The 13,340-nt window shown below is 47.6% G+C and overlaps 1 protein-coding gene across 2 annotated transcripts in view; it reads left to right on the top strand.

Moving 5' to 3' along the window:
- zcchc7 (zinc finger, CCHC domain containing 7) overlaps positions 1-13,112 on the top strand; it is a 58,869-nt gene extending 45,757 nt beyond the window's left edge. For both annotated transcript variants that reach the window (XM_076294213.1, XM_076294214.1), the window contains exons 6-9: positions 1,067-1,102; positions 11,015-11,110; positions 11,420-11,537; positions 11,826-13,112. In XM_076294213.1, the coding sequence (XP_076150328.1) occupies positions 1,067-1,102; positions 11,015-11,110; positions 11,420-11,537; positions 11,826-12,385 (810 nt within the window). In that variant the 3' untranslated portion in view covers positions 12,386-13,112. The remainder of the gene's footprint in view (positions 1-1,066; positions 1,103-11,014; positions 11,111-11,419; positions 11,538-11,825) is intronic.
- Positions 13,113-13,340: the final 228 nt, after the last annotated feature.

Genomic DNA, 13,340 nt, shown 5'->3' with positions numbered 1-13,340 from the left:
TAGAATAAATATAAAATAAAATGAATTGCATTGAATGTACATTTTTCTGAAATATTTTTCAAAGCATGCCTGATAATAGCAGTAAACACAGCATTTTGTATGTATTTTATTCATTGTGTGTAAAGAAATCCAGCTGTTCATCTCCTACAGCAGAGCTGCAGCAGAATGTCCGAGTGCGCTCTCTTCCACAATGCATGTGGCACCAGCACACTCAGATATTCCATCCCAATTTCCAGTGGCTCTGTCCAGGCCGCAGCTGGGCGCCACGCTAGACAGCCGCTGTAATGCTATTCTTAAAGATGTTACTATTTAAATGTTTCCTTAAACAAACTCAGCTGCCTGCCAGATAGCAGCGCTGCAGGGGCACATGGGCAGCCCCCCGCCCCCTCCAACACCCCCCCCCCCCCCCAACCCCCCCTCTGGGATTGAATAGGTTAGATAACTGAATGAATAAGTGTAGCTGCAGTGCCCTTGGCATTTTCAATTTTCTCTGTGATGTCGAAACGACGCAGAGCGAATGCTTTGGCCACAGTCTCTCCTCTCTTCTTCCGATTTCTGCTTCTCTTTATCCACTCCTTTCTCTTTTTTTTTCTCCACCACAGATCCATTTGAACCATAAAGGGCAGTGTGGATGGAGTAGCTCTCTCTTTCTCCACTCTTATCTATTTACTTTCTTTATTCCATGCCTCCTCCTGGACTGCTGCCTTGGCCACTGTTGCGCTTTATTCCTACCTCTCCTCTCCTCCTCTCCTCCCCTCCTCTCCTCTCCTCCTCTCCTCCCCTCCTCCCCTCCTCTCCTCCCCTCCCCTCCTCTCCTCCCCTCCTCTCCTCCCCTCCTCTCCTCCCCTCCTCTCCTCCTCTCCTCTCCTCCCCTCCCCTCCTCTCCTCCTGTCGGCTTCTCTTGGTTGGTGTGAGGTGGTTCCTCACCACTGTCCATAGCAGCAGCAGCAGCATGCTGAACTGCGCCTGTCATTGCCCTTTCTGACTGAGTGTGATCTGAAGTAGTTAATCGTATAATTGAAGTGTTTTTGCCATGTCTGCTGACAGTCTTTGTCTCTCTCCTCAGGCCTGCCCAGAGATATGGAGGCAGTTCCATGTCACAGTAAGTCTTTACCATGTTTGTTTGCATGTGTGTTTGCTTGCATGTGTGTGTGTGTGTGTGTGTGTTGAAGTATGAGTATGCGTGCACACAACCTTTTTGAAATGGCAAAGAACTCTGTAGTCATTTGACTTGAGTAATGTGAGTAAGCCATCCCCTGACTTCCGCCCACATCACCTGCCTGTTCATATTGTCTTTCAGTGGGATTAGACTGAAAGAGGGTAATTGATGTTTTTTGGTCGTGTGTGTGTGTGTGTGTGTGTGTGACAGCAACATGTAAATGCACTAACATCATGGGAAACGCACTAACATCTGTGTACACCCCCACCTGTCCACACACTCTCACATACACAGTGGGGGGTTGAATATAGACCTCAGTCTTCGAGAAAAAGAGCAGGTTGTTTGTCAATTAAAAAACGTGATAAAGCATGAAATGGGCTGCCAGCACAGAGCAGTCAGTCAGTCTGACACACGCACGCACGCACACACACACACACACACACACACACACCAACCACTAATTAGCCAGTCTGTCTAATGAAAAGGCCACATCGTTACTGCTAGCCTACCATGCGGGCTTGGGGGCAAAGGGAGGAGTGAAAGGGAGGGAGGGAGGGATGGAGGGAGGGAGGGATGGAGTAGTGGAAAGAGGGTAAGAGAAAGGGGAACTTGTTTACTGTCGCTTCCCTCTTGTCACTTGTGTCTGTTTTGCATGTAGTCATCTCTTCCCTGTGGAGGGATGACTTATTTTGTTTTCTTCATCCTTTGTTGGAAAATACTTAAGTATGCAATACCTGTGTGTGTGTGTGTGTGTGTGTGTGTGTGTGTGTGTGTGTGTGTGTGTGTGTGTGTGTGTGTGTGTGTGTGTGTGCCTGTCTGCACGTGCGCGTGTGTGTGTGTATATACAGTATGTGTATGTGTGCCTGTGTGTGTGTGTGTGTGCCTGTCTGCACGTGCACATTTACACACGCGTGTGTGTGTGTATATACAGTATGTGTATGTGTGCCTGTGTGTGTGTACACCCGTCTGTCTGTGTGTGTGTGTGTATGTATGTATGTGTGCCTGTGTGCGTGTGCACATTTACACACGCGTATGTGTGTGTGTGTGAGGTACAGAGAGAGATAGAAGTCGGCCTTGGCACTGTGACCTTGTGCGCTAATTCGGGGTGGATGAGCTGTGGCACCGGGGCAGCGGTGTGGGCCTCCTGGTTCTGACGCGTCTAATGGGCCGTAATGGGAGTAATGGGCCAGCTGCTTCTGCTGCACGCGCTACAGCTGGAGGAGGATTGCCTGCACCCCTGTGCCTCTCTCTGGGGGCCTGGGTCTGGGTATGTGTGCCTCTCTCTGGGGGCCTGGGTCTGGGTATGTGTGCCTCTCTCTGGGGGCCTGGGTCTGGGTATGTGTGCCTCTCACTGGGGGCCTGGGTCTGGGTGTGTGACTGTCTAAACAATGCTTGTGACCTGTGCACCCACTGTCATAGAAATACAGTAGGGACAGGTTCTTACTTCTCTGTCCAAGTGCACACTGTATGGTATGCTGTTTGTCTATGTCATTGCATGTGGATGTATTTCTGATATAATATGTGCATCCAATGAATGTGTTGTGTGTGTGTGTGTGTCCTCTTGTGTTATGTGCATCCAATGAATGTGTGTGTGTGTGTGTGTGTATATGCGTGTGTGTGTGTCCTGTGTGTTATGTGTGTGTGTGTGTGTTATGTGCATCCAATGAGTGTGTTGTGTGTATGTGTGTGTGTGTGTGTGTGTCCTCCTGTGTTAGGGGAGCTCCTGGCCCCGTTGCCCCATGCCAAGCCCACTCAGGTGTGAAAAGGCATTCTGTCAGATCAGTCTCAGCTATTGGCTCTTTGGAGCCACTTTGTGTGTGCACAGACACTTTTGTGTGTGAGTGTGCGTCTCTCTGCACCTGTCTTAACTTACACACTCCTATTAGCTGCACGGAGTCAACCACAAAGCCCTTGGGGGAGGTTCCAAAAAGATGAAGTGTGGACTGGGCTGAGACATAGTCAGGGTTGGTCAAGACCAGGCCACCAAGGAAGGAACCAGAAGAGGTGGCAAACAAACCAAGAAATAGGTGGATAGCATTAGTGAATGGCCTGTCACTAGCATTTATCAGGAATGGAGAGTTGATCATCATGGAGACGTGTGACTGCTGTGATGCCCCGACGATCCAAATTATTATGGGATTTGTAGTCTTAGCAGAGGCATCGTCCAGGAGCAGTAAAACTGGTCATATGTTCAAGAGAGAGTACTCGATTAGAAAACAGAAAACATACTATACCATCACTGAGCATAGCCATGACTCACTCTAGTAGCAAAAACCCACATATACATGTGCATACATGCAAAAGAGTGTGTGTGTGTGTGTGTGTGTGTGTGTGTGTGTGTGTGTGTGTGTGTGTGTGTGTGTGTGTGTGTGTGTGTGTGTGTGTGTGTGCGTGTGCGTGTGCGCGCGCGTCCCACAGTGCCATCTACTGGTGTAGCTCCTTTACTCTTGCTGTTACAACCTCATATGGATTTACCTTTGAAATATGTTGTGCCTGCAGGGTATTTCCAAACCAGCATATTTATTGAAAGACACGGTGAGCTTTAATGCCTGACCGCCTGACCATCGAATCCCGAATCTCGTTGATCTCGCGAATCTGTGTTGCTGTGGACAAAACATCTGCTAAATACAAGTCAACTTTAACATAAACATTCTATTACGGCTGTGTTACGATGCTATTTACGGACATGCCTGCAATACAGGCAGAAGGCAAACTGTCAGAAACCACAGAGATGATCAGTTTGTCTTAGTTTCACGGACACCACAGAAGACTATTTAGCATGCAAGTGGAAAGGTGTTTCAGCCACAAGAAGCATATTGAAGCATTAGGCGAGGGACTGTTTTAAAGCTTTTGTTGAAAAATGTTGGGCAATATGAGCACACAATGAAGTGTGTGTGTGTGTGTGTGTGTGTGTGTGTGTGTGTGTGTGTGTGGATATGTGTTTTCGTATTGATCGAAACTCCTTGGAGAGCAGCTCAGCATGCTGTCCAGTCAGATTTTTACAATCCTTTGCACAACAGATGAAGCTGTTCTCTCTCTCTCTTTCTTTCTCTCTCTCTCTCCTTCATATTGCAATTTTTCTCGCTGATTCCGTTATTCAGACACTTAGTGTAAACCTGGTGTTGAGATGACAAAATAAGTTGTTGACGAAAACATTGCTGACTGGTTAACAGAGGTAAGCATGTCAGAAATGTGTATTAATTAATTGCCAAAATTCACTCTGTCTGGGCATCAACCCCTGTTGGAGAATTGCAAGTGGCTAAAATGTCTGACCAGTCTACCATTTGGCATTATCTCTCCTGCTGTCATAGATGCATGTATCAATTTAATTGATGCATACATAGAGAGGATCCCTGTAAGTCTCATCAGCAGAACACTTGTTTTCCATCCTTCCATCCGTCTCATTGCAAAATGGACCTACTGAAGTAGAGAAGATAAGGACATTATACAGTGATGCACGTCCTTCACTAAATGATGATTGTTTTTCAGTAGTTGGACTATAGAACAACAGCATGTACACGTAGTATAGTGTGGTATATTGAATCCTGCCAAAATTGAGGAATAGGGATGATCTTTGTGTGCTGCGGTTGGCTTGGCAGAGAGGTGTAGTGGGTGTGCATGCGGAGAATGGGTAAACGATGTGCATATGTGCAGTGCTTATGCTAGCAGAGGACATGCAAGTGGCCAAATAAACAATGGGATGAAGGTAATTTACTAGCTTCATTTGAGCATGTGTGTGTGCCATGGTCGAGGGTGAGCACTGTTGGGTCAGGGCGCCCCCCGGTGGGCACTTAGAATGGGCCCCCTTCAGTGAGTGTCCACACTCCCCCATGAGGGGCGCTGCACTGAACGCTTTTTGAGGGTTACGTATACATTAATAATGCACATTCCTGCTACAAGAATTTCCATACAGCGAGTCAAATGTCAGCCTTAAAGATGTTTATTCAAATCTGTACATTGGCATTTGGTACTGATGAGACTTAGTGATGGCTAATACACTGCTGTACTATACTGGGAGGGTGTCCTGGACTCTAATCGGTACCCCTACAAACCCACATTGTTTTTTAAGGAAAGAGGGCATTGTTATGTTCCCATAGTCTCTGGCCTACTGGTGTGTGTGTGTGTGTGTGTGTGTGTGTGTGTGTGTGTGTGTGTGTGTGTGTGTGTGTGTGTGTGTGTGTGTGTGTGTGTGCGTGTGTGTGTGTGTGTGTGTGTGTGAAGAAGAAGAGAGTGAAAGCAAGTGCATGTTTAATGCGAATGTGCATGAGGGCGTATCAGTGTGCATGCCTGCATATGTGTATGTGTCAAAGAGAGTGAGAAGTGTGTGTGCGCGCACACACACACACAGGTTTGGTTATCAGTACTGTGGCAGGCAGTGGAGGCTGGGTGCTTTTCTCTTGACTGGTGCTGCTTGGTCGGACAGGAAGGGTCGATAGAAACACACGCGGACACCTCTGCCACCAGCTCTCTCTCTCTCTGTCTCTCTCTCTCTGTTTGGCTCTGATCTCTCGCTTGCCGTGTGTGTGTGTGTGTGTGTGTGTTTGAATTATGAAGGCAGAGCATACTGGCAGTGAAACGACCCGTCCATCTCTCTGGCTGCCTACACCTGACATATACCTGCAGGTCAGGGGTGAGGGAGACCAGGCAGGAGAGAAGGCCAAGCTGTTGGGAGTTTGGCTGCTTGGTCAAAGCCATAGGAATCTTGATTTAGGGACATGGTCTTTCATTTGTATGCCATTGCCCAGCCCTCTTGATGTCGTTCGGCGTTGCTCTCTTTCCACGGTGTCCATGTCTCCATGCTCCTGTTGGCCAGTGCTGTGGCCACCTCCCTCCTCCTCCGGCTCCCTCCCTCCGCTGCGCTAGGGTCCCTCGGCCCTCCCACCCGCGCTGCCAGGCCTGGCCCACACAGCGCTGATGGGATTGCTGTTAAAGGAAGTGTTAAGAGATTAAGCGGAGTGGTGTAAAGCCCTCCTCTGCTGGATCCCATTCTCCACACTGCACGCTGTGAGCAGATTAAGGGGGATTCCTGTGCGCAGGGGGCAGCGCGGCGGCCAGGCTCAGAGCCCACACTCCTGCAGCCCTACAGCGAGGGGAGGCCCACGGCCACCCATTAGTGCACACATGCACCGACACCAGCACACCAGAGAGAGAGAGAGAGAGAGAGAGAGAGAGAGAGAGAGAGAGAGAGAGAGAGAGAGAGAGAGAGAGAGAGAGAGAGAGAGAGAGAGAGAGAGAGAGAGAGAGATGGGGGATGTTTGCTCCCCTTTGAGGCTCTATCATTCAGCTTTCAGTTTTTCATTGGTTGTAGTTGCTTGTGTGTGTCTGTGTGTGTGTATATGCGGGTGCCTGTGTGTATGCGTGTGTGTGTGCACATGCGTGTGTGTTTGTGCGTGTGTCCGTGCCTGCGTGTGTGTGTTTGTGCGTGTGTCCATTCCTGCGCGTGTGTGTGTCTGTGTGTGCACGTTTATGTATGTGTGTGTGTGCGTGTGTGTGTGTGTACATGTGTGTGTGTGCATGTACATGTGTGTGTGTGTGTACATGAGTGGGATGTGTGTGTATATGTCTTCTCCCCTGGGTGCAAGGTAACATATGCAGAGCCCTAACCAGATGCAGGCAGCCTCCGCTCCTCTAATCCGCCCATACAAAGCTTGTTTGCTCGTTCACATTGTAGGCACCAACACTTGGAGCCTAATGTGGGTTTAGGGATTAGACTACTTTCTCTGGCTGTGTGTGTGTGTGTTTTATGCGCACACATATTTGTTTGTGTGTGGCTGTGCGTGTAGTGTTTCGTATCTTTTCAATGAATGTGCAAGAATGTCTGTACTAATGCTTTCGTGTCCGTCTGAGGAAGGTTGGTCTGTCTGCCTGTCGGCTTGAGTCCACCAAAGTCCTATTCTGTTGACTGACTGACTGACTGACTGATGGATGGATGGATGGATGGAAGGATGGATGGATGGTCTGGTTGATTGATAGCTGGAGGGGGGAATGTGAATGACTGGTTAGAGTGAGTGAGTGAGTGAGTGAGGTGAATGAGAGATGTGGTGTGTTAGTGACTAGGGTTGTGCCTGGCCGTGGTATACTCCTGTAAACAAGCCTCTCTGCCTCTCTGCATAAGTGCTCTGGCCAGTTCTGTGAGCCCACAGCGTTTGGACTGCAGCTGCAGTGGTCTGTGTTGATGAATGGAAATGTCACTATCACCATAATATGGACGAAGAGATTTTACATCTCTGGCTTTCGCCCTCAACCGTTGGCACATTTCCGTTGCAGTATATTGCATCGATTTGCATACAGTACAATTTATTCTTTCTTTTATTATGTTTATATTTAATATAGTTTGACATATTGATTTGCAAATAAAATATTAAATAGTAAAGCAATTACTGACGCAGTCTTCTTTCACCTGACCTGGTATGGTCAGAGTAATCTAACTAGATGAACAGAGTGAGGTAATGTTAGTAGAAATGCATGTTAAATCCGCCTTTGTTGTCTGTTTCAGGAATATATTGCTATATGTTTTTTTGGGGACATTAGCGTGACATTATAGAGGGTGATCGTGTGATGAAACTGTTTCTTCTATCAGTCAGAAGAGATGTGGTTAGAGTGCTCTGGTGAAGGCTACACTGTTAGTGCTCTGGTGAAGGCTACACTGTTAGTGCTCTGGTGAAGGCTACACTGTGAGAGTGCTCTGGTGAAGGCTACAGTCTGGTGAAGGCTACACTGTTAGTGCTCTGGTAAAGGCTACAGTCTGGTGAAGGCTACACTGTGAGAGTGAGCTCTGGTGAAAGTTACACTGTTAGTGCTCTGGTGAAAGCTATACTGTTAGTGCTCTGGTGAAAGCTACACTGTTAGTGCTCTGGTGAAAGCTACACTGTTAGTGCTCTGGTGAAGGCAACCCTGTTAGTGCTCTGGTGAAGGCTACACTGTGAGAGTGCTCTGGTGAAGGCTACAGTCTGGTGAAGGCTACACTGTTAGTGCTCTGGTGAAGGCTACACTGTTAGATTGAGCTCTGGTGAAGGCTACACTGTTAGAGTGAGCTCTGGTGAAGGCTACACTGTTAGTGCTCTGGTGAAGGCTACACTGTTAGTGCTCTGGTGAAGGCTACACTGTGTGAGTACTCTGGTGAAGGCTACACTGTTAGTGCTATGGTAAAGGCTACACTGTTAGTGCTATGGTGAAGGCTACAGTCTGGTGAAGGCTACACTGTTAGTGCTCTGGTGAAGGCTACAGTCTGGTGAAGGCTACACTGTTAGTGCTCTGGTGAAGGCTACACTGTGAGAGTGCTCTGGTGAAGGCTACACTGTTAGTGCTATGGTAAAGGCTACACTGTTAGTGCTATGGTGAAGGCTACAGTCTGGTGAAGGCTACACTGTTAGTGCTCTGGTGAAGGCTACAGTCTGGTGAAGGCTACACTGTTAGTGCTATGGTGAAGGCTACAGTCTGGTGAAGGCTACACTGTTAGTGCTCTGGTGAAGGCTACAGTCTGGTGAAGGCTACACTGTTAGTGCTCTGGTGAAGGCTACACTGTGCAGCTTTGTGTTCCTGTTTGTCCAGGTCTTGGTCCTGCCGAGTCTCTATAGCAGTCCTCCCCCTCCCCCTCCTCCTCCTCCCCTACTCCTCCTCCCCAGGGTTTATCAGAGGCCAAACGGGTGGCATGTCATTCATTTAGATATGAGCGATAGAAGCACAATGAAGAAAAGGTAATTAATAAAGGCGCAGGATCGCAGGCTTCCACCAGCGTGAGTGCCTGAGAAAGAAAAGAGGCGGGGAGCGCTCTCTCTCCCTCTTTCTGTCTCTCTCTCTGCATCTCCTTTCTTTTCTTCTGCTCTCCTCTGGATATGAGCGCCGAGCGATAACGGAAGCTCAAGGTCAGGGGGGGCGCCGGGGTCGGGAGGCCAATTTGCATGAGAGATGAGTGTGTGTGTGTGTGTGTGCGCGGGTGTGTGTGTGTGTGTGTGTGTGTGTGTGTGTCTATGTGAGAGTGAACGTGTGTGTGTGTGTGTGTGTGTATCTATGTGAATATGAACATGAATGTGTGTGTGTGTGTGTGTGTGTGTGTGTGTGTGTGTGCGTGTGTGTGAGAGTGAACGTGTGTGTGTGTCTATGTGAGAGTGAACGTGTGTGTGTGTGTGTGTGTGTATCTATGTGAGTATGAACATGAATGTGTGTGTGTGTGTGTGTGTGTCTGTTGATCTCTTGGCCTTTGTGATGGAGATGCTGTGAGAGCCACCAGCCCAGCAGATAATGACAAAGCGCTTTAACACCACAGTGCAAACTACTCAAGCGGAAAAGGAAAGCGCGAGGGAGAGAGAGGGGGGGGGGAGAGGGCAGGACAACAGCGAGAGAGAGAGGGGTGGAGAGAAGGCAGGACAACAGGGAGAGAGAGAGGGGGGTGGAGAGAAGGCAGGACAACAGGGAGAGGTAGAGAGAGGTTTTTTACATAACATTGTGTTTCATACATGTCAGTGGGTTCCACAACTTTGTGCATCCCTCTACCAAAAATATATGAATAGGTGAAGTTTATGTTTGTGGATCAGAGCCTGTGTACATGCTTCTTTGCTGTCTATTCTTGGTCAACAAAGAGTCTGGGATTTCCCACTGCCATCAGAAATCCATACATACATATCTGGGCATATATTTTCCAAATGGCACCCGTTCAGAATGTTTATGGTCAATTTTAGACTAAACTTGGATGTATTTTTTATAGTAAAAGACAATAAACAAACATTAGTTATCTGAGTCTCCTGAGTCTGATTCTGTTTTATTTGCATTATATACACTTTAATGTGAATGTGTGGAATACTGTCCGTGTGAGTGAGTGTGTTAGTATAACATATAGTGTGTGTATATAGGGGTGTATTTAGGAGAAGCAGTGAAGTGTGACTGCCTGTGCGCTGTGCTTTACAGATGGGGAGCGTCTCTGTGAGAAACTAGCACTCCTATCAGCTAAGTCATTACCGCTGCACTGATAGCTCTCATAATCACCACCTATATCTGCCTCTGCCCAAAAAGCATCCACTCCCTGTAGGGAGAGGGAGGGCCAGCGGGGAAGCTCACTGATGAGAGTGGAAGCGAGAGCGAGGGGATGTCGTGTTGATAAACAGCCATCTCCATTCATGGCGGGTGTCGGGAGGCGAGGAGAGAGGAAGATGATTGAAAAAGGGAGCAGACTAGCGATAGGAGAGAGCATTCCTCTAATGCAGGCGGGAACACAGCAAAGCTGCCTCCCATTGACATGCTTGCACATGAGTAAGTCTGTGTGTGTGTGTGTGTGTGTGTGTGTGTGTGTGTGTGTGTGTGTGTGTGTGTGTGTGTGTGTGTGTGTGTGTGTGTGTGTGTGTGTGTGTGTGTGTGTGTGTGTGTGTGTGTGTGTGTGTGTGTGTGTGTGTGTGTGTGTGTGTGTGTGTGTGTGTGTGTGCGTGCACTGTGGTGAGTGTGTGTGTGTGTGTGCACTGTGGTGAGTGTGTGTGTGTGTGTGTGCACACTGTGGTGAGTGTGGAAGGATGCCACGTGAGTTGGTTTTGGTGGTGCATAAGTTGCATTGACCAGGGGTTTCTCTTCAAGACTTGAAGTGTCAATTCCATCATGCCCTTTTCTACATCGTCATATTGTGACCTCTCCCCCTCCGGACTCCTCTCTCCCTGTGCAGACTCTTACTGGTCGCCCATGTAAACTCCTCCCTCTATGCAGACTCTTACTGGTCGCCCATGTAAACTCCTCTCTCTATGCAGACTCTTACTGGTCGCCCATGTAAACTCCTCTCTCCCTGTGCAGACTCTTACTGGTCGCCCATGTAAACTCATCTCTCTCTATGCAGACTCTTACTGGTCGCTCATGTAAACTCCTCTCTCTATGCAGACTCATACTGGTCGCCCATGTAAACCAGCAAACCCACAGGCACACCGGATTCCTCCCTACTGCTACAACTGCTCCCAAAGAGGCCACTTTGGTTTTGTAAGTAAACATCCTTCAACTCAGCCCTTTATCAAATCAAATGCAGGGCCACCTCTGCCATTGAGCTATCCCTGTTGAACAGTTGCTGTAGTGAGTGCATAATAAGATTGAATCTGCGACTTTGTTTCCTTGAGTCCTCGTTTACGTCTGAAGTAATTGTTTCTCATTTTGTCTCTGACTCTCTCTCTCTCTCTCTCTCTCTCTCTCTCTATATATATATATATATATATATATATATATATATATATATATAAAAATGTGTATGTATGTATGTGTGTGTGTGTGTGTGTGTGCGTGTGTGCTTGTTAGGTGTGTTCGCACAAACGGATGTTCAGCGGGACCTTTCCCAGTCTCCCCTTCATAAATTACTATGACCAGCCAAAAGACTTTAAACGTCGTGACCATCACCTACAGAATAAAGCCAGAGGTGAGTGGTCAGACATTCTTTGACACATCTGTGCATTATATTATATTTCATATTTCATCTACACTGACATGGCTCTGTCCTGTCCAACCTGCAGTGCTGAGGAACTTCAATGCGGCCAAACGTTTCACGCAAAAAAAGTGTATCAGCATATTTTGAAGTGAAATGAAGAGTTGTTTGTGAATTGCAAAAGCAACCCCTTAGAGAAACAACAATAAGATGAGTTCTGTTTCAATTTTGATTCTGATTTTATTTTTCTTGGTTTTTGTGTGTGTTTGTTTGTTAAAACAGGGTTGGCGGAGGCTGGACAGCTTGAGTTCTTTCCTGTCCATCAAACAGAAGCAGCAGTCTTTTCACCTCCCCATAAGAGACAGAAGACCCATAACCAAGGCTTTCAACACAACTCACAACACAGTCATAAACGTAAACAGGAGAACTTGCTGCAGAGTAGCTCTAAACCTAAAGATGTTCTCTTCAAAAGAACCACACACGGGAAAGCTCAGCAGAAGAACCCTGTGAACCTGCCTCACCACCACCAGTTCTGGAAGAAGAACCTCTCCACACCGGGCAGAGACACTAACCAAACTCCCCACAGTCAGAAGAAGAAGAAGAAGAAGAAGAAGGCGGCCCACGGTCTCCTGGAGGATGGCGAAGACTTCCCTCGCGGCCCCAAGCCCTGGACTCCACACGGCTCCAGCATGCTCTTCTGCTCCTCCGCTGAGGGCAGTGGCAATAAGAGAAGGAAGCAGAGGAGAGCCAGGGACAGCAAAGCAGCCATGGAACAGGCAGCTGGACCTGCAGACGAGAACCTGTTTTCAATCAAACAGAGGACCAAACGCAGAAGAAGATGAGCGTGTGTGTGTGTGTGTGTGTGTGTGTGTGTGTGTGTGTGTGTGTGTGTGTGTGTGTGTGTGTGTGTGTGTGTGTGTGTGTGTGTGTGTTTGTGCGTACATGTGGGTATGTTTATGCGTGCGCCGTGCATGTGTGTGGAGTGGGGGGGGGGGTTGTGTGTGTGTGTGTGTGTGTGTGTGTGTGTGTGAGTGCGTACCTGTGGGTGTGTTTGTATGTGTGTGTGTGTGGGTGGGTGTTAGAGTGCAGAAAATCTTTGGTATGAAGCATCAGCTCTTTTGCCTTGTTCTCATTGCTGCTCCAACTTGTCTGCATTAGAGCTCCCTCTGGTGGCTGAACCACCATCTTGACAAAGACTTTTTAAAGTGTTGAGCTGCACTCAAGCACACAGCAGCCTCATCAGAGTGTCATGTGATGCTGCCACAAGCCTGATGTTTTGGAAGGGAAATATATGGAGTGAGGTGGTTCAAATGTAAAGCCTAAAACATTTACGCCCAATTTCCCATGCATGGAGTCAGCCTAGTCCGAGACTAAAATCTTCAGTTAGTGGAGATTTTCCTTTCAGCTTTCCTTTAGTCGAGGGCTGGGCTTAATTCATGTATGGCCAACTGGCCCTGAGAATTCCAGCTTGGAAGTCATTTTAGTAAACATGTATGTTAAAATATATTTAGAAAACAGTCATAGTATTTCACAACTGTCACGATTAATTTATTATTCTCTGTGATTAAATGTTTGGGCTAAAAAGCTTCATTTTGATTGTCTTGATTTCATGTGTTTGAGTTGTTGTAAGATGTTGCAGTTATTGCTGTGCAGTGCTGATGGGGAACAATGCATATCAACAGGAGCACTTACTTAGACCCACCGTTCCCCTATTGAGACAAAATCACTCACTCACTCAGTAAAAGCACTAACTCACTCAGTAAAAGCACTCACTCACTTACTCAGTAAAAGCACTCA

Source organism: Alosa pseudoharengus, unplaced genomic scaffold (genome assembly GCF_046254945.1).
Source record: "Alosa pseudoharengus isolate Yale_2024_CS ecotype anadromous, Long Island Sound unplaced genomic scaffold, YU_APseudo_1.1 YU_APseudo_1.1_scf_2, whole genome shotgun sequence".
Taxonomy (NCBI): domain Eukaryota; kingdom Metazoa; phylum Chordata; class Actinopteri; order Clupeiformes; family Clupeidae; genus Alosa; species Alosa pseudoharengus.
This window is presented reverse-complemented; position numbering and strand designations above follow the sequence as displayed.